At 43.8% G+C, this 23,643-nt stretch overlaps 1 protein-coding gene across 1 annotated transcript; it reads left to right on the top strand.

The window, feature by feature from the left end:
* On the top strand, positions 1-23,446 carry LOC115794408 (immunoglobulin superfamily DCC subclass member 3-like). Its single transcript, XM_030749908.1, has 16 exons — positions 1-119; positions 381-452; positions 1,649-1,966; positions 7,741-8,046; positions 8,261-8,405; positions 8,496-8,626; positions 8,820-8,957; positions 9,051-9,209; positions 13,786-13,951; positions 14,815-15,065; positions 15,416-15,580; positions 16,842-17,030; positions 17,115-17,222; positions 17,300-17,423; positions 17,825-17,924; positions 19,275-23,446. Exons 3-16 carry the CDS (start codon positions 1,903-1,905, stop codon positions 19,347-19,349), a joined length of 2,121 nt encoding a protein of 706 aa, XP_030605768.1. The 5' UTR covers positions 1-119; positions 381-452; positions 1,649-1,902; the 3' UTR covers positions 19,350-23,446.
* Positions 23,447-23,643: the final 197 nt, after the last annotated feature.

The raw sequence follows: 23,643 nt of genomic DNA, 5'->3' as shown, positions 1-23,643 counted from the left end.
CAGCTGAGCAGAGTATGTTCACCTTGAGTTAAGCTCCTACGTGAGTGAGGAAAGAAAGCCATCATCAATGGAGCTCCGATACCAGGATTCACCATCAGTGTATCATGGCATGGCAACGGGTAAATGAACAACAGAGGCTCCATTTCTATCCACATGAACACATGTCTCTGCTGACCGTGATAATTAGCTTAGGAGGAAGAAAAGAGTCATTTTAATCTGCTCGGTCCGTCTGTCATCGTCACAGAATGAATAAAGTTTGATATCAAATGTATAATTTATTTTATAATGTCTGCTGTCATCATTTACCTAAAGTAAACTTTCATCAGATTCAGCTGAATCCTAATTTTACATCTGATTTTAAATCTGCTGCATCCTGATAGATAAAATGCAGAAACAGAGTCAGTTTGCTGATGGAGCTGTGATGACCCAGACAGCAGAAGATCTGCCCTCAGGTCAGTTTGTTTATTTATTTATTTTTAATAAAAACAGTTTCTGTGGCAGTTTATGACCATTTCATTGTATGAATTATCCTTCAGTAAAATTTAATCTATTGCTGGAACAGCAATCTCACCATTTATTTATTTTAATGGATAATGTCATTATTTCTGCTGTTACTGGATAAAAATGCTTCATGAGATTTAGAGTAAATCTGCTTTAATGTTCCAGTCTAAGCATCTGATCTAATGCCAACTTCACTGATAGATGATGTTTCACTGAGTGACTGTTAAAGGTCAGAGGTTAGTCATAGTTTCATGTTATCAGAAATGTTTGAGCTTTAAAGATTTAAAATATTTCAGTCCGGGTTTGGGATGTTTGGGAGGATGAGCCATTTTAAATAAAGAAAGCAGATTGTGTCAGGAAAAATGAAGCCATCATGAAAAGATCCGGATAAGATAAGCTGGGAAATGACTGGAGCCTGAACTGGATCTGGGCCTGACCAGCCTGACCAGCTATGCCCGTGACCCGAGGTCCATTCAGATTTTCACTAAAATAAGATGGTCAGAACTTCTCTTTTAATCTTGATTAATTTTCAACAATATAACAGGAGCATGGAAAGAGACATTCAGACAGTCACAACTTATAGATAAATTCAGTATGAGAATGGAAACAAATGAGTGAGCTCCCGTTGATGATAAATAAATGATTACATTAAAAAAAATAAAAAAGCAACTAAATAAAGAGGCAGTAAATCTCATTCAAGGGATTCCGAGTAAAACTGAAAAACATTTATAGTTATTTTTTACATATTTTAGAGACAAAGTAAAATTGAAATTCAATTAAAAATAACATTAATGATGGGGTTTCTTTATGCATGCAACATTTACCTAATAAGATAAAAAAAAATGTTGGCAACATAAAAAGAACATTTATTAAATGAGTGGACGATACTTTTGGTTTTACTAAATGTGTGTTTCATTTTAATTGAATATAGTTGGATGATAAGAATTTAAAGGGGAAAAGCTCCAAAAATCTTCCATGTGGTTTTATCTGATGTGTTTATTAGTGCATTTGTGAACACTGCGGGTTAAAGGACTCATCCGCATCTTTTCATGGGTTCTTTAAAAGGACTGCCTTCCTTCCTTCCTTGCTTCCTTCCTCTGATTTCCTCACTTCTGTCCTCTCCCCTCTATTCTCCTCCTGACCTCAGGGTCAATGTCACCTCCTCCTCTCTCAAACAGCCATCCACCACACCCGTGATCGGACTCCACCCCCTCTTGCAGGCTCCGCCTTCTCAGCCCTTCAGTGCAGACTCAGTGTGAACTCGGACTTGAGGACCTCAGCAGCACCTCTGAGCTGCACAGATTTTAGAAAAAGAAGAAGAAAGGGCAGAGGAAGAGGAGCAGGACTGAGACTTGTGTGAATCTGCTGGATGCCTCAGATGTTCTGGATTTAATTGAAACCATGAAGAAGATGTGGAGCTGGAAGCTGCTGCTGCTGCTGCTGCTGGAGGGTCTCTGCTGCTCAGGTCTGACTCACATTTAACATGTTTAAACATCACAGACATGCATGTTAATGAAGACCCTCTGAGTTAAATTAAGCACTTCAGGGTTTGAAAGAAAGCAGGACGTGACTGCCGGCTGTTCTCCACAGCTCACAAACCCACACATCAGATTCTGACAGTAAAAGATGCTGAAATAGTTTCATAGGAAATCAGAATATGAGACAACAGGATGTGAAATCATCTGATGGGAAAATAAAATAAAAAGCATTCATTGGGACAAAACAAAAGTTTTATTTTCTTTATCTTTCCTGGTTTTCTGTGATCCATCCTCTCCTTTCTTCCTCTAGGTGTTAAACTTTTCCTTTTATTGCTTCCTTTCTCCTCATTTCTCCTTTCAGTCTTTCCATTATTTTTCTTTCCTCCTTTTCTTTTTACCTTCTATCACACTTTCATTTCTTCTCCTTTTCTTCCTCCTTCACTTTAATTCTGTTCAGTGTATCTGTGATTGCTCTCATCCTCCTCGCATCCACTCTTCCTCTCTTTGTTTGTTTGTTTGTTTGCAGCATCTCAGGTGTTAACAGTTGCTTTCTTGGCTCTTATTCCTGTTTCTACCTGCTGGCTTTAACTGCTCCCAGTGTGCTGTGCTTGTGAGTTGGTTTGTTTTATGTTAGCTTCTGGTTTGTAATTGGTAAAGTTTGAGTCTCCATGAAATCAGTAAAGTGATACACTCCCTGATTGTGTGTGTGTATGTATGTATGTATGTGTGTGTGTGTGTGTGTGTGTGTGTGTGTGTGTGTGTGTGTGTGTGTGTGTGTGTGTGTGTGATGCAGACAGAAGGCCATGGTCATATTCATCAGCCTCATTTCCATCTAGACTGAGCGCGCTCAGTGTGTTTTGTTCTTGAACTTTTCGATGTGCTGAGAGAAAATCTGCAGTCAGCGTACGACTCACAGCACCCTGAGATCTGATCCATGCTGTCTGCACTGATCTAAGATCTGATCTCAGATCTAAGCTGGTCTGTGGACGCTCCTGAATGACACACCTGAGTGCTGTTCAGACTGGATCACCTGAACCTTCTCATCACTCTGCAGGTTAACAAGTTCTGTGGACAGGAAGTGATTCACGAGCTTCTTAATTGGTGTAATTAGCAGCAGTGGGGGGAGGGGGAACACATGCAGACATGTGACCTGAGGAGGGGGTGGGCAGAGACCTCAGTCTGGTTCTCAGGGCTCAGTCCTCCTCTGTCTGTGGGGGACGCATTGTCACCACCATGAAACCGAGAAGTTCACGGTCAGAGTCGGGCGTGTGACATCACACCGCGGGTGGGTGGGGGGCTCTCACGACCTGCAGGGGCCTCAGGGGGTTCAGTTCAGTTCAGGGGATTTAGGGGGCAGGTCGGGGTTAAAGGGGAGGGGGGGCAGACTGTCTGCCCCAGTGTCTTAAATACCCCCCCCCTCTTATGGCGAGGACCCAGATGGGAGGCGAAGGATTAAATCCTGCAGGCGCAGACATGTCACATCATCAGCTGATCAGACTGCTGTCCTCCACCTTCATCGCGTCTCCTCCCCTCCTCCTCTTCCTCATTTTTTTGTTTCACTAGTCCTTCACAAAATATACAACACTAATGCTACGCAGCACAGCAACAGGACAGCACTCATGACTCAGTGAGGTCATGTGATCATGTGATTGTGGCGTAATGTAACTCAGGTTAAGGTGAATATAATACACAGGCCTTACAGGCCCCAACATATGACAGACTGGACTCAGGTATTGGTTATTGATTGCGGACTTCAGACCTCTCTGTAGACACTGTGATGGCTTCTTTTTACAAAATACTGCTGAGCTCCGCCTAGTTTTACTCTTACCTGTGTTATCACATTACCCGTGTTTGCTCATAGAGGGACCATCAGCTCATTCAGCGACGCACCTTCACAGAAACAGGAAGTGTCTTTAATTCTTTCATGTTCACAAGTCTCAGCTTGTATTTGTCCATGATGTGCATCAATGAACATCCATCCATTCTCTTTGACTGATGCAGCCATGTAGCCTCATGTTACAGACCACGTCTGATCCGAGCCCTTCAGAGCACACGGGCCTTTTTTGAATAAAGTTTTTGTTTTTGAAGCATGGATTTAGGCCACTGTGTGCATCATGATCCAGTCCTTCAGTCTGCCCTAGTACTGCTCTCTCTGGTAATACTGTATATACTCATACTCAGGTGTATGGATACCTGAGTATCACCGTGACGACACAAAGCTGGCGTGGAGGTGATGAAGCTCCTCGTGCCATGCAGGTGTTGATGATGCATCTTTGCTCACCGATGGGTCAATCAGCATTGACATCATCAACACAGCTAGTATCACGGATCACATTAGCTGGGGAAGGAATTTGGGTCAATTAGCCGACCTTATCCACAAGATGTCATTACATGAGTCTATTTAGCACCACAGGTAGATAACATTATCCAGAATAAATAAAGGCTGCGGGTTGGATTTGATCCTGAAAAAAGAAATGAAGCCTCCCTGAATCGAATGTCCTGCTGATGTCTAAGAGTTTTGACTTTTCCTGAAACGATATCATCAGGATTCATCCAACACTACCTTGATAAAAAGGGGTAAGGTCAGGCCAGTCCCAGTGTTGTGCCAAAAAACGATTGCCTGCCAAAACATGATTTCTGGCCTATAATCTGTGAAACGTGTCAAACATATCTGTCATTAATGATATCAAGTCATTTTGAACCAGAAACAACACTCCTGTCACAATGTAGAAGCTGCAATCAGTTTTTGGCAAAGTGACATTTATATATTCTTTATTTATCAGGGTGAAAACCTTCAGTGACATTAAAAATGTCTTTTTAAAGAGAAATCTGGTCAAGATTGCTGCAGAAATACAACAAATATAACATCAAAGTTCTAGAAAGATATCTGAAGAGGCCAAAAAGGACTATATTGATTATAGCGTAGCGTAGAGTCATAAAGATACATGTAAAATTCGTAATTTCTTTATTTTATATATAAGCACTTCACAAATCCTGTTGACTACAGTCTATTTACCAATATAAGCAAAGATACTATGTATCAAAAACACACAGAAACATTGGAAATAATCGGAAATTACTTTTTGGCACAACACCAGCACCTGGGCAGCAGTGGTGCTGATGGATGATTTTGAGATGATGAGATGTTTTGAGTTCTTTGATGAGATGAAACCAGACTGTTGAATGATTTGTCTTCAGATTCTTCGGGAAATGAGCGTGAAGCCGCATAAAGAGGCTGAGGTGATGGATGTTTATGAGGGGAAGCAGCTGAAGGTCTGGAGGGATTTTGGGGGTACGGCAGCTGCGGGGTTTGGTGTGTTTGGTTGTTTGTAAGGATTTGGTGGTGGTGGTGGGGGCTGTTGTGTCTCGGTTAACTTTTGTTTCTTTATTGTCGTCATTCATGCTAAAGACAGCGAGGGGATGGGGAGGATTTGGTCCTGCTGCCGGTCGTCGTCTCAGTCTCTCCTCCCACAGCATCCTCTCAAAGACCAGCTGGGACCAAGGCTTGGGGGGGTGGGGGAGCCTGGGAAAGTCACCTCGACCAAGTTCAAGTTGAAAAGCACCAGGGGAGGGAGGAGGAGAAAGAATGCATTCACTGACCAGCATGATAAACAGACACAAGACCGGGGTGGTCTGCAGGACCGGGGGGGGTCTGATGTGGCCTGATGTGGTCTGCGGCGCCTGCAGAGAGACTCGTCCGTGCTGTGTTTATGACCGAAACGTGCTGCAGACTCGGAGCTGAGGCTGGACATGAAATGAACAAATTAAATCTGATGTTAATCAAATGTCATCCAGTGAAACACCAGACCACATTATGAGACCTGCTCATTTGGTGAGGCCCGGCAGACGTGAACCCACATTTAGGGCATTTTCTGTTTCCTGTTCTGCTCTCACCTTCTTCTCCTCCTCAGTCCCAGTTTCGGTCTGTCCTGTGGTTGATGTCCCCCTTCAGCATCTGGTTTTAGTTCAGACACCAGCCTGATGTTCTCAGGCAACGGTGCAGCAGAGTTGAGGCGATGAGATAAAGATTAGTTGTGTAATAATTCTTCAAAACCACAGGTTCAGGTTCAGATCTCAGTTTTTCTTTGGTGGAATGACTAAAAAACTGATCTCTGATTGGGTGAAGAACAAAGCATAAACAGTGTTTGGATGTGTTTCCAGTTTGCTCGTTGGCTGGTTGAAAGCTTACGGTTTTCAGCAGACAGGAGCAGCTCCTCACGGTGGTCAGGAAGATGGAAACCTGATGTGTTCTTGAAGATGATTCAGTCACAGTCCTGAAATAGAAAACTCTCTCAGGAAGTCTCTTTCTGTGGTGGATTCACAGAGAGGAAACCTCAGTGAGTTCATTTTCTGTTTCCTGCTCTGATTCTGATTCATATTTCAGTGATATGTTCAGGGACAGTGTGGACTGATGGACCTCACCTCTTCATGCAGCTCTGTTGTCTTTGTTTCAGCTGCTGGAAACTTTTTTACATTAGCTCCTCTCCCCGATTGTCTCGTCATAACAGAAAAATCTTTGAAAGCCTTCAAATACGCATTTCTGTGGTTTTATCTCCATCAAAAGATTCACAAACACTGCAGGAACTGCCCACCTGAACGCTGCCTCCTCCCCCATCTATTTGCAGACTTATTGAGCATAAGTGTGTGTGTGTGTGTGTGTGTGTGTGTGTGTGTGTGTGTGTGTGTGTGTGTGTGTGTGTGTGTGTGTGTGTGTGTGTGTGTCAGAAACAAACAACTCTGTCTTCTTTTTTTTCTCAGAGTTTGGATCAGTAGTCTTTTCTTCAAAGGTCAAAGTTTAAATATAACTCCTGATCTTGTGGTTTCCTGCTGTGCTGAGACAGTTTGGATCTTTAGATATTTTGTGGATGGATTATAAATCTGTTGTTTTTGCATGTCATAGTAGAACTCCACGGTTAGTTTTGTTTCAACTTGTTTTACTGTTACTGGTTGGTTTAGGGTGTGATGGTAGTTTGTGTTAAACTCTTAAATTCACATCAAACAGTCACAAGCTGGACTCACAGACCCACTGATGCCTCTGTGGGTGGATGTGGTCGTCTGATGCTCCCAGGACGAGAACAAGTCGATTCATAACAATCACTGATTCTGACCGGCTGCCTTTCAGTAAATAAGTTCTTCTAGAATCTGAAATCATTTCAGCCCACATCGTCACATTTGTGTCGCACCTGCGGGGCAGAGCCCTGAGTCTGCCTGCAGGCGTCACCTGGATGCTGCATTGATCTGATGGTTCCTGTTTCTGTAATCACCAGTGAATCCTGTCATCATCACCACCACCACCATCTTCACCAACATCATCATCTTCTTCACCCTCACCTTCATCTCTACAGCTGCCCTCCTGTCAGTGAGTCTTTGTGTTTTTAAACCTGCTTCACTGTGAGAAACCTCCATGTGTGCATCTGACTGCACTTCCTGATTATTACATCACATCCTGATGACATCATTGATTCATTTAGTGTGATCTGGATCTGTTCAATTAACCAGTTAAAGGCTCCACAGCACTTCAGTTTAATCTTCTTCTAGTTTCAGTCTTTCTTAAGTGAAGAAATTCAAACTCTGCAAAGCGTGAACAATGTTCCAATTTATTAATGGAAACAGGAAATTGTTTGAATTCTAAAAAATAAAATGTAACACAAGTAGTGATGTAAATTTATACTTAACAAAACTCTGAGAGACTATTAATGTGAAATGTTGGCAGAAAGTTTTCTCTCTGAGACTTCGTCCTGACGCTCCTGCTTCCCCTCAGGTGTCCTTGGAGCTTCAGAGCTGGCCTTCTTGAAGGAGCCCAGTGATGTCATTGCAGTCAGGGACCGCCCCCTGATGCTGGACTGTGAGGTGGAGGGGGAAGGGCCCATCACCATCACCTGGAGACGTAACGGGGTTCCCATAGCGACCGGCACCAGGGTGACGGTGCTCGCCAACGGCACGCTACTCATCAGAAATTTCTCCAAAAGACGAGAGAGCAACGAGACAGACGCCGGAGAGTACGAGTGTGCCGCGCAGAACCGCTACGGCATGCTGGTCAGCCGCAAGGCCCGTGTCCAGCTCGCATGTGAGATGCCGCTCGACTCAGACTTACGCTATATTGCCAAACATCAATTATCCAAATCATTGAATTAAGTTATTCAGGGATGCCACTCAAGTTCGTATGCATGTGAAGGCAGATGAGCAAATATTTTTGGCAGTATAGTGTAATCAAATAAACCTCAAAGTAACACACACGTGAGCTGCTTTTACTAAATGGTCTCCTCTCCACCTCCCCCCAGCCCTCCCTAAGTTCCTCTCTCACCCACAGTCCATGGATGTGGATGAAGGGGGTGTGGCCAGACTAACCTGTCAGGTAAATGGGATCCCAGAGGCCAACATCACCTGGCAGAAAGACCGACACCCACTGAGCACTGAAGACCACAGGTATGTCTTCTGTGAAGTGTGATGTGATAAACATGTTTTAACTGTGTAAGGGTTCAAATGTGTTTATTAATGTGTGTATGTTGTGTACAGGTACACCCTGCTTCCTAACGGCGTGCTGCAGATCACCAGCGTTCGACGGACTGATGGCGGTTTGTTTCGCTGCGTCGCCTCAAACATCGCCAACATTCGCTACAGCCATGAGGCCCAGCTGTCTGTCACCGGTAAGACCAAACTAGTGCAAAGTGCTGTAAGGCTAAACAGAGGGTAAAGAAAATCTCAAATGAGGTTGGACCAAACCAAACTAAATCTACAGCACAGAGTCCAGACTGAGGGCAAATTCACCCTATGGCAGTTTTCCTGTGGGCCCCTCATGGCTCATGACGTTACTGAGGAGTTCTGGTTTTGTGGGCTCAGTTGCAGGATCCAGGATCTACAAGGAGCCTGTCATCCTGTCCGGCCCTCAGAACCTCACCATCAACGTCCACCAGACCGCCATCCTGGAGTGCGTTGCCACAGGAAACCCTCGGCCCATCGTGTCCTGGAGTCGCCTCGGTAAAGCCTCCTCCTGCACTCACTGATTTGATCACCTGTATTGATTTCCTGTAATGATCAGCTGTGCTAATGGTGGTCTCTCTGTGCGGTCAGACGGCCGGTCCATCGGCGTGGAGGGGATACAGGTTCTGGGAACAGGAAACCTGATGATCTCTGATGCCACTCTGCAGCATTCAGGAGTTTATGTTTGTTCAGCCAACAGACCGGGCAGCAGGTCCAGGAGGACGGCGCTCGGACGCCTCGTCGTACAAGGTACGCTCGTACACAGCAGCAACACAACACATCAGCTTGGCATGTTTCAGAAACGTTATTGAACCGTCCTCGCCTTGAAGATTCAAACCAACTGTCAGTTCACCCACAAAGCCCAGCTTGAGGGCAAACGGAGACTTTCAGCTGCCGGGTTAGATTGACCTCGTTAGATTTTTGATCTTTTTTGATTTTTGATCAGACTGAGGAGCGTTCCTCAATGTACGGCATCTGCTATGTAACTGAGATTATCCTGAATGTGAGAAGAAGAAGAAAGAGCTTTATTTGTCACATACATTTACATGCAGTGAAATTCATTCTCTGCATTTAACCCATCACACACATTGAGTATGTAGTACACACAGCACAGCATGGAGCAGGGGGCAGCCAAAGGGCGCCCGGGGAGCAACCTGGGGGGGTGGGCTTGCTCAGGGACCCACAGTGATGCCAGCCCGAGGATTTGAACCAGGGTCCTCTCAGTGACGAACCCTCTTCTTCTCCCCTAGGCCATCACTCCAGAATCTGTTTGTGTGTTTGAATCAATCTTTATTTCCATTCACAGTAAGTTTCAGACAAACCAGCTGGTTCTGATTATCAGGAAAAACCTATTGGACACAGTCATGGAGCTGCTGCTGCTCATTGGTCAGATAGAAAATGAGTCACTCCCTATCTCCTTTCAAACTGGGTGTTGGTTTCAGGCTGGTCTGAGGTCTGAGTTTGACCCTAGATCCTCGGACTGCCACAGATCTATGCCAGTACACCTCTGTATACATCTGTCCCAACATGGTTTGGTTCTTAAAGCTTCTTTTTTTAAATTTGAACTTCTGAGGAGGACCTCAGAGCAGAGACCGGATTATCTTGTTGCTTTTTGGCAGTCACAGTTTTATTTGGGCCAATTGGAGCCAGCAGCTCCTGAAGGAAGCAGTTGGTTCTGAAGTGGCCCTCAGAGTATTTTGATAGTGGGCAGTGAGTTTGATTTGAACACCTTTCACTGATGTGTTGGTCTGCAGACTGACACAAAGCTGCGGCTCCTTCATGACTGACAGCTTCCGCTGATAATCAGAACCAAACTGTGAACACGAGCTGGGACCGACGTGTGGTCGCAGTGAAGCAGCTGCAGAGCAGGCAGACATCGGCTGCACCATCTGTGCAACTCAAACTCATCATGTTGAGTGTGCAAACACACATCGAGTGTGTGTGTGTGTGTGTGTGTGTGTGCGTCCGTCCATCTGTCAGCTCTTGAACTTGACTGTTTGTGTGTCAAGTTCGGTTCAGTCTGCTGCTGTCGGACTCTTCACCTCTGACCTCTGACTTCTGACCCCCTGTGTAAATCAGAGTGCGGGGCTGATGGAGGTGACACCAGCGCCTCGGGATTCACTTCCTGTTAAAGTGAAAACGTCTGTGAGTGTCAAACACATTCTGTTTTTTTTCCGATTCTCTGTGGAACAAAAACTGAAACATCAGTTTCAGACTATGAGGTCTGCACGACCTGACGGGCCTGATCTTTCAGAACTTTATACGTGAGGAGAAGGATTTTCTCTCAGTGTAGAGAAGCTAAAATGGGTGAAATATGGTTTCAGAACATGTCAGAACTCTCACTGCAGCTTTTTGGATCCACATTTCTGCAGTTTAACTAACTGATCAGTGTCATCTGGCTTCATGGATAAATACAGCTGAAAATGTATGCGGTGTTTTCTAATCAGGCTGCTAAGGGAAGCAAGTATAATGTAGAAAGTATCGGTCCCAGCACAGAGCCCTGAGGAACTCCTCGTTAATGAATAAACTGGAGTCTGTCAGACAGATACAGCTCAAAGCATGGTTTCCGCTAAAGCATCACCGACATGCGCACAGACACGTGAGGCGTTCAGTGACTCCCATCCTGCTCGCTCAGCTGCAGCTCAGTCAGAGGTCACGTAGGAGGAGGGGTCAGAGGTCACACAGACTCATTGTGAGCATGTGTGTGACTGAGAGCTTCATTAGAATCTGGATTAGCATGAGAAGAGTTCCACTTCACAATGAGGACTTTATTCCCACTGAAACTCCGTCTGTCACTCTGACACTCAGATATGCAGACGATCCTCATCACAAAAACACGAACAGACCAAAGTTTGAAGCTTTTATATCACAAACAAACTTCAGGCACAGCTTCAGTCTAAACCTGTGTATGACTGTCTCATTTAAAACTAAATTCTCACTGTCACAAAACATTCCCCTCATCATCCAGGCTTCTCCTCTTTCAATAATCCTGCGCCAGAAAGGTCATAAACGTGTTTAGAAATGGGTTCATCTTTGCTCAGCCACTGAAGTCAGTCTGACTCACAAGTAAAACCACCCAAAGTGATTTCCTCTTACAGAGTATACGAAAACTGTGTTAGCATACAACAATATACTATTATTAACTAATGGTACTACTGGTCTGCCGCTCACCTTTATTATTATTATTTCAGTTTAATTCTCATTCTTTTATCAGTCTTGCAGTATCTGTTCTGCTGCTCTGCTGCTGCTTTGAATTATTGTCTTATTCAATATTTGTGATTTTTATGAGCTTAACATGTGGGTCTCATCACTTTATATGTTTGTAGTGAACTCACAATGAACTGCAGATTTAAAGTAGGAAAAAACATTTTTATCACTGAAACTAAAATAAAAATGAGAGTTTATGGGAAAGATGAGGGCCCGGGATACAAAGCGAGGAGAGTTTAGGAAAAGGCGACGCTCCTGCAAACTGGAATCTCCTGAAAGTGAACAGGAAACATTGTTAGTTTCAGCAGCAGGAGCGCCGTGTTTCTTAAACTTCTTAAATCTGCCCTCATCAACACTCCAAACCCTAACCCTAATAACAATCATCAATAATAACAATCATCAATAATCAACAATAATAATCAATAACAAGAATTCTTCACTTTTTTAATGAAAAAGATTTAAACAATCAAAAGTCTGTTTGCAGCAGAAATGTAACCCCGTGTGTGTGTGTGTGTGTGTGTGTGTGTGTGTGTGTGTGTGTGTGTGTGTGTGTGTGTGTGTGTGTTGCTCTTGAACTTGGCGTGTTGGGATTCTCTGTGTCTCAGGGGGTCAAAGGTCAACCATCGCTTCACAAATAAAATTTATATCTCCCCCCACTCCCCGTCCACACACACACACACACACACACACACACACACACACGCACACACACACTGTCTCCCTCTTTGATAAATGACTCCTATTCACCCCCCCAACTTTCTCCCCTCCCCTGTGACCTCTGACCCCGACCTCCCCCTCTTTACATTTAGAGTGGGAAAGGGTGGGGCTGTTGTGATGTGTGTGTGCGGTTTCTCGGTTGCTGTGGAGATGGAACGGGTGGAGGCAAACAGCACCTGCCTGTCTGTCTGTGGAGGATGGGTCAAAGGTCAAAGTGGTGTTCAAACACAAAGACAAGTTCAAGTTTCCACTTCGAGGACGACGAGCACTCGCAGCACGGAGACATCTGTGTGTGTGTGTGTGTGTTTGATCCTAAATATCACATTATATTTTGCATCCAAATATCATCCCACATTTGACCTCTGACCTGACTTTCACAGTTCACATCTGCCTTTCTTTTAGGTTGAACCCAAACTGCGTTATATCTTTAAAGAAAGTGTCAGGAGAACGAGAATGAGCTGCCTGGTTAGTTAGAAATGGACTGCAGTATAATATTACACAATAAGTTCCAGTTACTTACAGATCACTGCCAATTATCCATCATCTGCTCCTACGTAATGTTTGTTTAATCAATCCTCTGTCATGCTGCCCTCATTGGATTTTCACTGCACTGCAAACTTCTTAAAGTACGTCTAAAAGAACAAAGAAAACTAAATGATGCAAACTAAATAGCTACAAAATACTGTCCCTTAAAGGAAATATTGCAGAGAGGGTGCTGCCTTGTGGAGGTTTGTGGTTCTTGTTTGTGTGTGTTTGTATCATGAAACTGACCTTAAAGACCTTGGGGCATGTAAGCCAAATCTTACCGGATTGTTAACCCCACGCTGCACCTCTACAAAGTTTTATCAGAATTCATTCAAAACATTTTGAGCTGTCGTGTTAATAGACAGGATGACACGCTCCTGCAAACATGAGCTGCTTGGTGGCGGTAAACACGAAGCGGTAAACATGAAGCAATAAACGGCGTGTGCCTCAAGTTGCTTCATAACCATCAGATCACTGCAAGCCAAGAAAAGTAAAGAAGTAATCTGAGCTTCAGTTTGGACACAAGCTGTTTGAATACCGATTTCAAAGATAATACTCATACTACTTTTACAGTTTTGGTCGCAGATTAGGACCAGATGGTTTCAACGTTCATCTGATGATGATGCAGTAATAATTACTCTGTAATTATTAGTAGTGATGGTGATACATCTGTACAGCTGTTAAATGCATATCCTTAGACAGGGGTATTTTTCGACTTGATTCTGACAGTTTTGCTCTTCCTACTTTGGCTACACTTGTGTTTGTGCTGCAGCGCCTCACACAGATCACACAGTCATTTCTCTCAGTGGCAGGATGAACTGTCCATTCAGTGTTCAGACTCAGGTGAATCTCTTACGCTCTGTCTTCTGGCCTGCAGCTCCTCCAGAGTTTGTTCAGTGGCCGCAGTCTGTCTCCAGACCAGCAGGGGCCAGCGCTGTCTTCAGCTGCACGGCGTCCGGTGTCCCTGACCCACACCTCATCTGGCTGAAGAACGGCAAACTGCTGATGCCCAGTGGCAACGTCAAGCTCACCAACGGGAACACGTAAGATCCTTTTGTTTCTCATCAGACTACATCACAGTTAAAGTTTATGTCTAGAAGCTCTTTATTTCTGCCAGAATTTAAGTTAAACTCCTTATTCTCACATACAAGGTCTTGAATAACCTTATCTTAAAGACCTCATAGCACCATATCACCCCAATAGAGCACTTCACTCTCAGACTGCTTACTTGTGGTTCCTAGGATACTTAAGAGTAGAATGGGAGGCAGAGCCTTCAGCTTTCAGGCCCCTCTTCTGTGGAACCAGCTCCCAGGTTGGATTCAGGAGACAGACATCCTCTCTATTTTTGCAGATTAGGCTTAAAACTTTACTTTATCATCAAGCTTATAGTTAGGGCTGGATCAGGTGACCCTGAACCATCCCTTAGTTATGCTGCAATAGGCCTAGGCTGCTGAGGGATTCCCATGATGCACTGAATATTTCTTCTTCATTCACCTCTTTTCACCCTGTTTATACTCCACTCTGCATTTAATCATTAGTTATTATTAATCTCTGGCTCTCTTCCACAGCATGTCTTTTGTCCTGTCTCCCTCCCCTCACCTCCAACCGGTCATGGCAGATGTCTGCCCCTCCCTGAGCCGGGTTCTGCTGGAGGTTTCTTCCTGTTAAGAGGGAGTTTTTCCCTCCCACAGTTGCCAAATGCTTGCTCATAGGGGGCCGTTTTGACTGTTGGGTTTTCTCTGTAATTATTGTAGGGTCTTTACCTTATGATATAATGAGACATGAGGAGACTGTTTGTTGTGATTTTGTGCTTTATAAATATATAAAAAAGTGAAATTGAATTGAATTTATTTCTGTGAGGTTACTAGATGGTCTGATGTCCCTCTCTCTCCTCCTCCCCCTGCAGGACGCTTGCCATCACACGTATCACCCCAGACGACGAGGCCATCTATCAGTGCATTGCTGAAAACAGTGCCGGCACCAACCAGGCCAGTGCCCGCCTCGCCATCAGCCAAGGGTCCGAGCAACCCGAGGCCCCCACAGGCCTCCAGGTAGTGCCGCTTAGCTCCAGCAGTCTGCAACTCACCTGGGACCAGCCGGCAGAGCACGTGAGCCAGCAGATCATCGGATATGTCCTGCATATCAGGAAACTGGGGGGTAAGAGACTATCAGGAGAGGGGAGTTTAGATCTTTGAATCTGCGATTATCAGAAACAGTTCGAGGTCAAAGAGTAGACATTAGATTAGAGGTGATGATATGAGGTTAACAGAAAGAGAGAGGCTCCTTGTAGATACTCAGGTTCAAGTAGATCTCCTCAGAGTCTGACTGTAGAAACACCTGAATGACACCAATATATAATATGAACCTGAACTGTGGGAGGCACAATTTCTTGTTTCTTATTGGCTGGAGATTGATTGTTGGATGTAACCAATAATCCCAACCAATCAATCTGCAGCAGTAATACTGACTGTGCATGGTTTAACCTGTTTTACCTCTGACCTCCTCAGAGCCGGACAGCGCTGAGCTGCAGGAGGCCGTCAGTAAAACCACCTTCAAACATGAATTCAACAACCTGGAAGCAGCCACCACCTACTCCATCTACCTGAAGGCGTACTCTGCTCTGGGCGGCAGTCAGCAGTCCAACAGCATCATGGCCACCACGCTGGGGGGCGGTACGTCACCTGTAATACCTGACGCTGTCTCCTGAAACACCTTCAAACACCTGCAGACTGTCAGCTGAAATGCTCAAAGTCAGGAGCCTTGGGTTAGGGTTAGAGTATATCTATAAAATCTCACCATCTGAAAGTAGCGCCTCAGTCTTCCAGCCTCTGAGAAGAATCTGTCTCCTCCTTTTAATCCCAGTTTAGACCCAGTAACTGATGTGTCTGTCTCATCAGTGTATTAACCTTCACCTAAAACTAATCATCTGGCTCTGAGTTTATGAGGCGTTTCAGATATTCTCACCTTCACAGACATCTCACCACCTTCGCAAAACTCAGAAAGCTGTCATGTTAAAGAGCTGCAGCCTCTGAGTTGGTGTGCTGGATCCTGATAGGAGGTGATGAAATTGTAGTTTGTAGGAACTGAGACCTGGCTATACCAAAATTAAGCTATGATAAAGATCCACCAGTGTAACAGCACTTCTTTCTACCAAATGCTCCCACAATAAGGAGGTTTTTCTGGTGTATAATTATGGGTTCAGATTAATATTTAGATTATATACAGGCGCAGATAAACAGCCACACTTTGCTTCAGTTTTGTCCAGATTAAGGAGCAATAATCTAATGACTTTATTTAGACGTTTGGTAGAAAAACTCTGGAGGAGTGACTCTGGGGCCAGAAAAGGCTGCAGAACCTTTTTTCCAGCTGCTCAACACATCTGCCACCAGAGGGCACACTCACCCAGAGTGCAGCTTTTCTAGCGTCATCTTTCCATTTCAGCTCAGGATGAACCATGAAAAACCTTTTCACATTTTGATGGGTTTAAGTTATAAAAAACAAACACGGACAAATGGTTCAGTTTGACTGCTATGAGGTATGCCTTAGAGCAGGGCTCTTCAACTCCAGGTCTCGAGAGCCCCTGTCCTGCAGGTTTTAGATGTGTCTCTGCTTCAACACACCTGAGTGAAATATAGAAGTCATTAGCAGGACTCTGGAGAACTTGACTGCATACTGAGGAGGTAATTCAGCCATTTGATTCAGGTGCGCTGGATCAGGGACACATCTAAAACCTGCAGGACAGGGGCTCTCGAGGGCTGGAGTTGAAGAGCCCTGCCTTAGAGGGTACAGGTGTCAGGTTGTTTATGTGTTTAAATACACCTGAAGTTCTGCTGCGATTTCACCTACTCTGAATAAAAATATTCTGCTGTGCTTAAAAGCTTTGAAGATGCTGTCTCTGTTAGTGAGTAACCACAGTCTCTGTCCACCCCACAGTTCCCAGTCCTCCCAGTTTCTTCACTAAGGTCCTGAACCAGACTGCCATGCAGGTGTACTGGGAGCTTCCCAGCAAGCCAGGGAAGCTGGAGGGTTTCAGACTGGAGTACCACGGGGTTTCCAACCCAGAAATGCAGGGGCAGGAAATCTTCCCAGCACATATCAACACCCACACCATCTCCCACCTGGGTGAGTACGACACCTGGAAGTTGGTATTTACGGAGACTTGGTGAACGCAGCATTGTGGTTAATCCTTTTGTTTTCTTCCTGCAGAGCCAGCGGCCGTTTATGAGATCCAGCTGGTGGCATTTAATGGGAACGGAGACAGTCCGTCTAACCGCCGCCTCGTGTCTCTGGCAGAGGGAGAAAGCGCTGCAGCAGGTAGGAACCTAACCTCTGACCTATAGCACACCAACACCAGTGGAACCAGTCTAACGCATGATGTTTGTGGCCCTCAGCTGGTCCGAGCTGTAACTGTGATCCGTCCAACGGCTCGATGTCCACTCTGCTGGTCGGCCTTCACAGCGGCCTCGCCTGCATCCTCTGCTGCTTGCTGCTCATCCTGCTGGGATACAGACGCAAGTAAGGCCTTCACTATCACCAACACCACAACCATCATAATCTTCCTCTTTATCTGAGGAAGATGATAAGCAGTCTGGAGCCAAAGAGCAGTTTCTGAGGCTTCAGGTGTAGCCAGCAGGTTTTCAGGTGCTGCTCCTGCACCCATGCAGATAAATCATCATAGTCGATGGTTTCAGGATTTCACGAATCTAATCTTCAGTTTTCTCTCCACGTGGACTGTTTACCTGCAAAGCTCGGTTATATCTGATTGATCGATATTCAAACCTTTGAGAACCAATAGTCTTACTTTATCTACAGATACTACATATTCAAATCCAGATTATAGGGATTAACTGAGGCAAGACCTTTAATGTCCTCACAACCATCATCATCCTGCTCCTCACTGTGTTCTCTTCACTCAGTTTTTTCTGCAGGAAGGCGGAGAGCTGGGAGACTCCGCCCACTTTGAACAGTGTCAGAGGTCCTAAAGGTCACACACCTGAGAGCTTTGAGCTCAGCCAGGTAACACACCCACACACGTCCATTTTAAACCAGAAACACCTAGATACTTATTTCACTAACCGATGCTCCTGATCCAGAGCTTGGTACTGAATCCTGTTCATCTCACGTCTTAGTGTGAAGGTCCAACAACCTTCTATTTTCTTTAAGAGTTTCCAAAATAAAAGCCAACGTCACCAGACGTCAGAGTGGCCTTTAAAAAACAAACAAACAAACAAAAAAACCACAGTCCTGATGTTGAGCAGTTATAAAAACATAAACCAGATGGTTTTCCTTGTGACAAATTAACATGTAGAACTATGAAGGCCTAAACTCTAATTTCCAGAACTTATATTCAGGATTTAAAATCTAAAAACACATTCCAGATTTCCAGGTTTCACACAGTTTAGACTTTCATACTTCTATTTCTGTACTTTGCTCTAAAACATCAAACCTGAAGATCCTGCAGGATTCAGAAGCCAAACTTTGCAGGGTTGTAATATAAGCAGATTTAGACCTTCCACATCAGCTGTTAAGGCCTTTGAATGCTCAGCACTATGCAAGTACCATCCAACTACTTTATTTTTTCAAAGTTTCTTTATTTGTTTTTTTGAATGCATACAAAATGATTTTAAATTGCAAAGTACAATTTTTTTCCAGATCCCCACCCAAACATGCCCCTACCCCCTTAGACCAAGATAGTAAGAAACATAATTTTCAGATAGAAAGTGCAGACAGGTAATGAATGCATACTAAAAAATTAAAAAAGGACGAAGAAAGAGGAAAAAAAACTCATAAGGGGCAAATAATAAACTTACTATACAAATACATATGTTCATTATGGCGGCCTGCTAACACTGCTTGGATGTACTGCTAACGCTAGGTAAAGTAGCCTCCGTTTTGCTAGCAGGAGTCTTTGCCATTTAATAAAATGAGAAATAAGTGCAGCTAAAAATGTCAGAAGATCCTTAGGGTAGCTGTCTTGAACACTGATAATGATGCAGGGTGCCAAAAAAAAAAGGTTAAATCATATTTTAGCAGTCATTTATACACATAACCTACTCCATTTCTTGATCACTGGCGCCCCCCCCAGTTCATTTACTTTTTACCCAAACTCTTCAAACTTTAAAGAAATCACAGCTTTCAGGACTTCAGAAACTCCTCATGTTCTTTCACATCAAAGAAACAAAAAAGTATTTGTAGAGTCCGTAAGTTAAGGCCTTAAAACCTACAGTAAGCTAAATTCTGCTGAGAACTGTAGAAAGAATCACACGTTCCCAAACCTGCCTGACCTTTCAGAGATTTACCCCCAAATATCTGTCTGAGGGAAAATCTTCCTGTCTATTACCACCTTTCTCTTTGCTCCACCCACAGAGATGTGACTCCACCCCTGCTCCCGTGATGGTCATGGTCGAACCGGCTCCACCCGTCCAGCCCGGCACAGGATAAAACCCCACACATTACCCCAACCCCTCCACCCCACCTCCTGAACGCTGGCCTATGGTGCCTCCTCTCCTCCTGACAGCCTTACAGCCTCTTATAGCCTTCAATATGAGAGATTAACATAGAAATGATTGAGATTATGATAATGACGAGAAAGCGTCTGGTCCCACAGGAGGACTGAACCCTTCACACCACCCAACTCTCCAGCACAGCTCAGATGTCCGTCTGCTTTGACACCAATTCACCACGAGTTTGTCTTCATTGAAACCAAAGCTGAATTCTTCTGATTCCATTTTTAAACAAACGTTGGTCACAAAACGTTGGTCACATGACTCCGGCTCCTCCTCCTGTGCGATCAGACGCTGACGTCCTCCTTACTTCCTGCTGAAACCAAAAGCTTTTTTCTTCAGTTTGGGCTCATTTTGATTTAGTCACCAATGGTGCCAAATTTCCTGAGATGATGAGGCCTTCCACTGGTCTGACCAGAGACAGGCCCTCTGAGATCCACCTGTGCAGGTAGTCTACCTGCCATTTGCTGGTCCTCAGAGGCCCAGAACCAAAGGGAATGATTATTTCTCTGGTCAGCAGGTGACCTTAGAGGACACTAATATTCCTCTGCTCCACTTTAGCCTTTCAGTGTTTGTCTGTCTCACTGAATTCGCCTCCAGTCAGGATGTAGATGAGGCCCACAGTCAGCTGGCTTTTCTACCCCTCCATCCCTCTCTCCAAACTCCTCCACCAAACTCTACCTCCAAAGAGAGCTACCTCGGGCTTCACGCCAAACCTCTACATTGCTGTTAGCCTCCTGCTGCTGGTCAAGCTAACCTACCTCAAAACCAAAAGCCTCATTTGGGCTCTTTCCACATTTTACCTTTTTGTCAGGACATCCTGTGCCCAACCATCACCACAAAACTTTCTGAACTCTAAATGTTGCTTGTATGAACCCGGTCCTCCTGTGCTGGACCTGTCCATTGTTGTCTGTAGATGCACAGCTCTCCAGATTGAAGCAGGTGTCTGCTGATGAAGGATAGAAGAAGTGTCTCTGCTGCTCATCTACCTGAGAAGATCTGACAAGAACTTCACCTGGGAGGCAAACAGGTGAAACAGGGAAGTTTGGATGTCTCAGTGTGGGACATCTCTGCCCTTTTCAGATCCGGACTTTAATGAAAGTTTTCACTTTTTATTTTGGCGAGGGCTTCCACTTCCTGTCACCTGCCTGCAGGTGTGTCCGGCCCTGTCAGCCATGTTTAAACTGACCTCTAATGTCTTATAATGTGTGAAATGAATTCATGTAGATAAATAGCAGCTTTCTGTAGAGTTGCAGCCAAATATTCTTTAAAACTAGCTGAACGACGTCCAAAGAAAAAGAAAAACTTGTTTTCCTGCATTTTCTGTTTGTTTTCACTCCGCTTCCTGTCTGAGTCGAAGAACAAACAAAACCAAAATAATTCCTTGCTGTCACGTTTTATGTCTGTCATGAACACTTTGGAAAAAAAAGAAGTGAATATATATTTTCTTATATTGTCACAAGATGAGCTCCAAGTGTCAGGAAAACCAAATAAGTGAAGGAAAGAACCATTCAGACCAAAAGCTCCGAAATATTCACAGATATTATCTTTGTATTTACACCACAGGGAGTGTGAGTTCACTGTGTGGATTAATGTCTCTACAAGTGACCCCCCCCCCCTCTTCCTGATCCTGAAGACTTAGTACCCTCTGAACTGGACCAGGTCCTTAGTGCGGTCACTGCAACAGGACATCTGATTCAGGATTCTAGTCCATGCTTCACCAGAGTGACCCCTCGGCCATTTTTCAGTACATTACATCTCTAGAAAGGTTTATCGGAAACATCTCTGTCTCTCAGCACAGATATCACTTCCAAAAATACGTTCTACAAATATAACTCATAAATGATATTTACTCACTGTTGCAGCTGCAGGAAAGTTGAACTCTTTTGGATTTTTGATATTTTGGGATCAGTCTGACCTAAAACAATTCAAAAAGTAGAAAAACAGAATGAAAAGATTTGACTTGATTTACTGATGAAAATGATCCAGTGTCTTCTTTGCTTCCAGGATCTGCTGTGGCCTCTTTGTGCAGCAGTAACATCAGCTAAACTAAACTGTTGATCAGTGGTGAACATCATCTCTGAGGACTTTGAGCTTCATGTCTGGGGTGTTGGTGTTTTCCTCACATGAACATTTCTGATGGATTACGCTCTCGTTCTTCTTGCACGTTCTTTGGTAGAACAGTTTGTGAGTTGAGGTTTGCTGTCTTTCTCCATGATTCACTTTCTCCTTAGATTCAGTCCACCGATAGATGTCCTGAGACTTTTCCTTCAGAATCTTGTCAAACTTCATTATTCCATCAGTGATGGTGAGCTGTTCTCGTCCAGATGCATGAAGCAGACCCAAACTACGACTCTACTGCCACCATAGCTGCCTTTTGACCATAGGAACTTTTCTCAGATGAGACAAAGTTCTGATCCTGAATGCTTTTCTTTCTTCTCATATTTGGTCTCTTTCGTCCTCTGAACAGTCTTCAGCATCGTCCATGTGATCTGTAGCATTGGACAGGAGTGATGGAAAGCAGAGCTTTCTCTTTGCACTCTCCTGCCATGCTCACCATTGTTGTTCAGAGTTCTTCTGATGGTGGAGTCATAAGCTTCAACATCAGCAGGTGTGAAAGATGCCTTCAGCATCTTACAGTTTCTAAATCATTTCCATTTCTACTGTACTCTGGTCTGGAGTCAAAACTCTCTAAAGAAGTTTCTGGAACATTTACCAGCCCGATGAAGATCAACATCCATTTCTGAAGTCCTCACACTTTTCATCTATTCATGATTCACCTCCTACAACATGTGAAGATCAGACGGCTCACCTGAAAACACCTGCAGTTTCAAATACATCATTTACATTAATAAACAAAGTCTAATATTTTAATGTTATTTAATTGTTTGTTGGTGATGTTTTGGGTCATACTGATGCAGAAATATAGAGAAACCTTTTCCTGCAGCTGTTCTTGTGAATTTTACTTCATACAGCATACGGCTGTGACTTTTTTCAACCTCAACTTACATAACACTTTACATTGCACATGTTTTAACAGACAGGAAGTGTAAAGCATATCACAGTGTAGGTGCACACTGAAGTGATTGATTCATAGATTGGTGTTAGAGCGCACTGATTGTGGTCTCATCGAGCTCTGTCTGTAATGGTCTGCATTCATAAAGTCTAAATTTATTCAACAAAAATTGACCTTGTTTGACATCTTAGGTCACCCTCCCTGCTGTGCTTGGGGTCAAAGGTCAGAGGTTACGGTACTCCCCACTGTCTGCTCTGAAATGAGCGGAGTGTTTCTAAAAGTTGAAAGTGGAACAAACTGAAGTGTTTTGAGACATTTTAATGAGTTTGGCTGTTCTTTTTCTAGAACTTTCTTCCTTTGGTTCAGTCTGATTTTTCTGTCATTGCCGTTTGGCAGTGAAGAAGAAATCTGCCAAAAAAAAGATGTTAAAATGAGTATTTTTAATTCTAATAATATGATTCTTCCAGTTTGACTCTGATTTTCTGTTGCTTGATTTTTCAGATTCTTTATGTTGGTAGTTAATTGATGTGAAGATATTTGTAGGATTTTAAAAGCTGTTTCCAGCTGAAGGTAGAGCCTCTGATTACACGGACATCAGCCATATTTTACCATAAGCCATACGTGATGTCAAAGCCATGCTGTGCCACAGCCATTGGATATAAACCCTGTTTTGTTAGTTTGAGTTGAGTCTACCTCCTGCTGTCGACACACTGTAGTAACTAAAGCTGAGATGTAGAGATTGTAGTGACTGAAGGCTAGAACCAATGAGAAAAGTGATGCTTTAATGTTTGTTTTCTTTTCTCTATAAAAATATTTGAATAATGTGTCATTAATAAAGAAAAAAGCACCCAAAGCTTTAAACAGGTTTTTAAACCGAACAGAGCAGTTACCTGTTACGTTCAGACAGAATTCAGAGCCTGGCTGTAACTTCCTGTTTGTGCTGCAGATTTACTCCTCAGATTGAACTCTGCCTGTTCTGCTTTCTGCTGTTCAAACACTTAAAAACCAAATAAAACTGAAGTAGAAAACATGTCTCCACTCATTATTTATTCAGCGAATATAGTCGTTCATGCAGTGACTTTTATTAACGACCAATTCAGTTGTTGACACCTGAGGTTTAACCTGAGAACAGGAAACATTCAAAGGTGAGTTTAAGGTTCAGTCATGTAAGCTGTTGACAAAGATGAGAACTCGAATCATTTATGTAAGACATGTT

Source organism: Archocentrus centrarchus, chromosome 16 (assembly GCF_007364275.1).
Source record: "Archocentrus centrarchus isolate MPI-CPG fArcCen1 chromosome 16, fArcCen1, whole genome shotgun sequence".
In the NCBI taxonomy this organism is placed as follows: Eukaryota; Metazoa; Chordata; class Actinopteri; order Cichliformes; family Cichlidae; genus Archocentrus; species Archocentrus centrarchus.
This window is presented reverse-complemented; position numbering and strand designations above follow the sequence as displayed.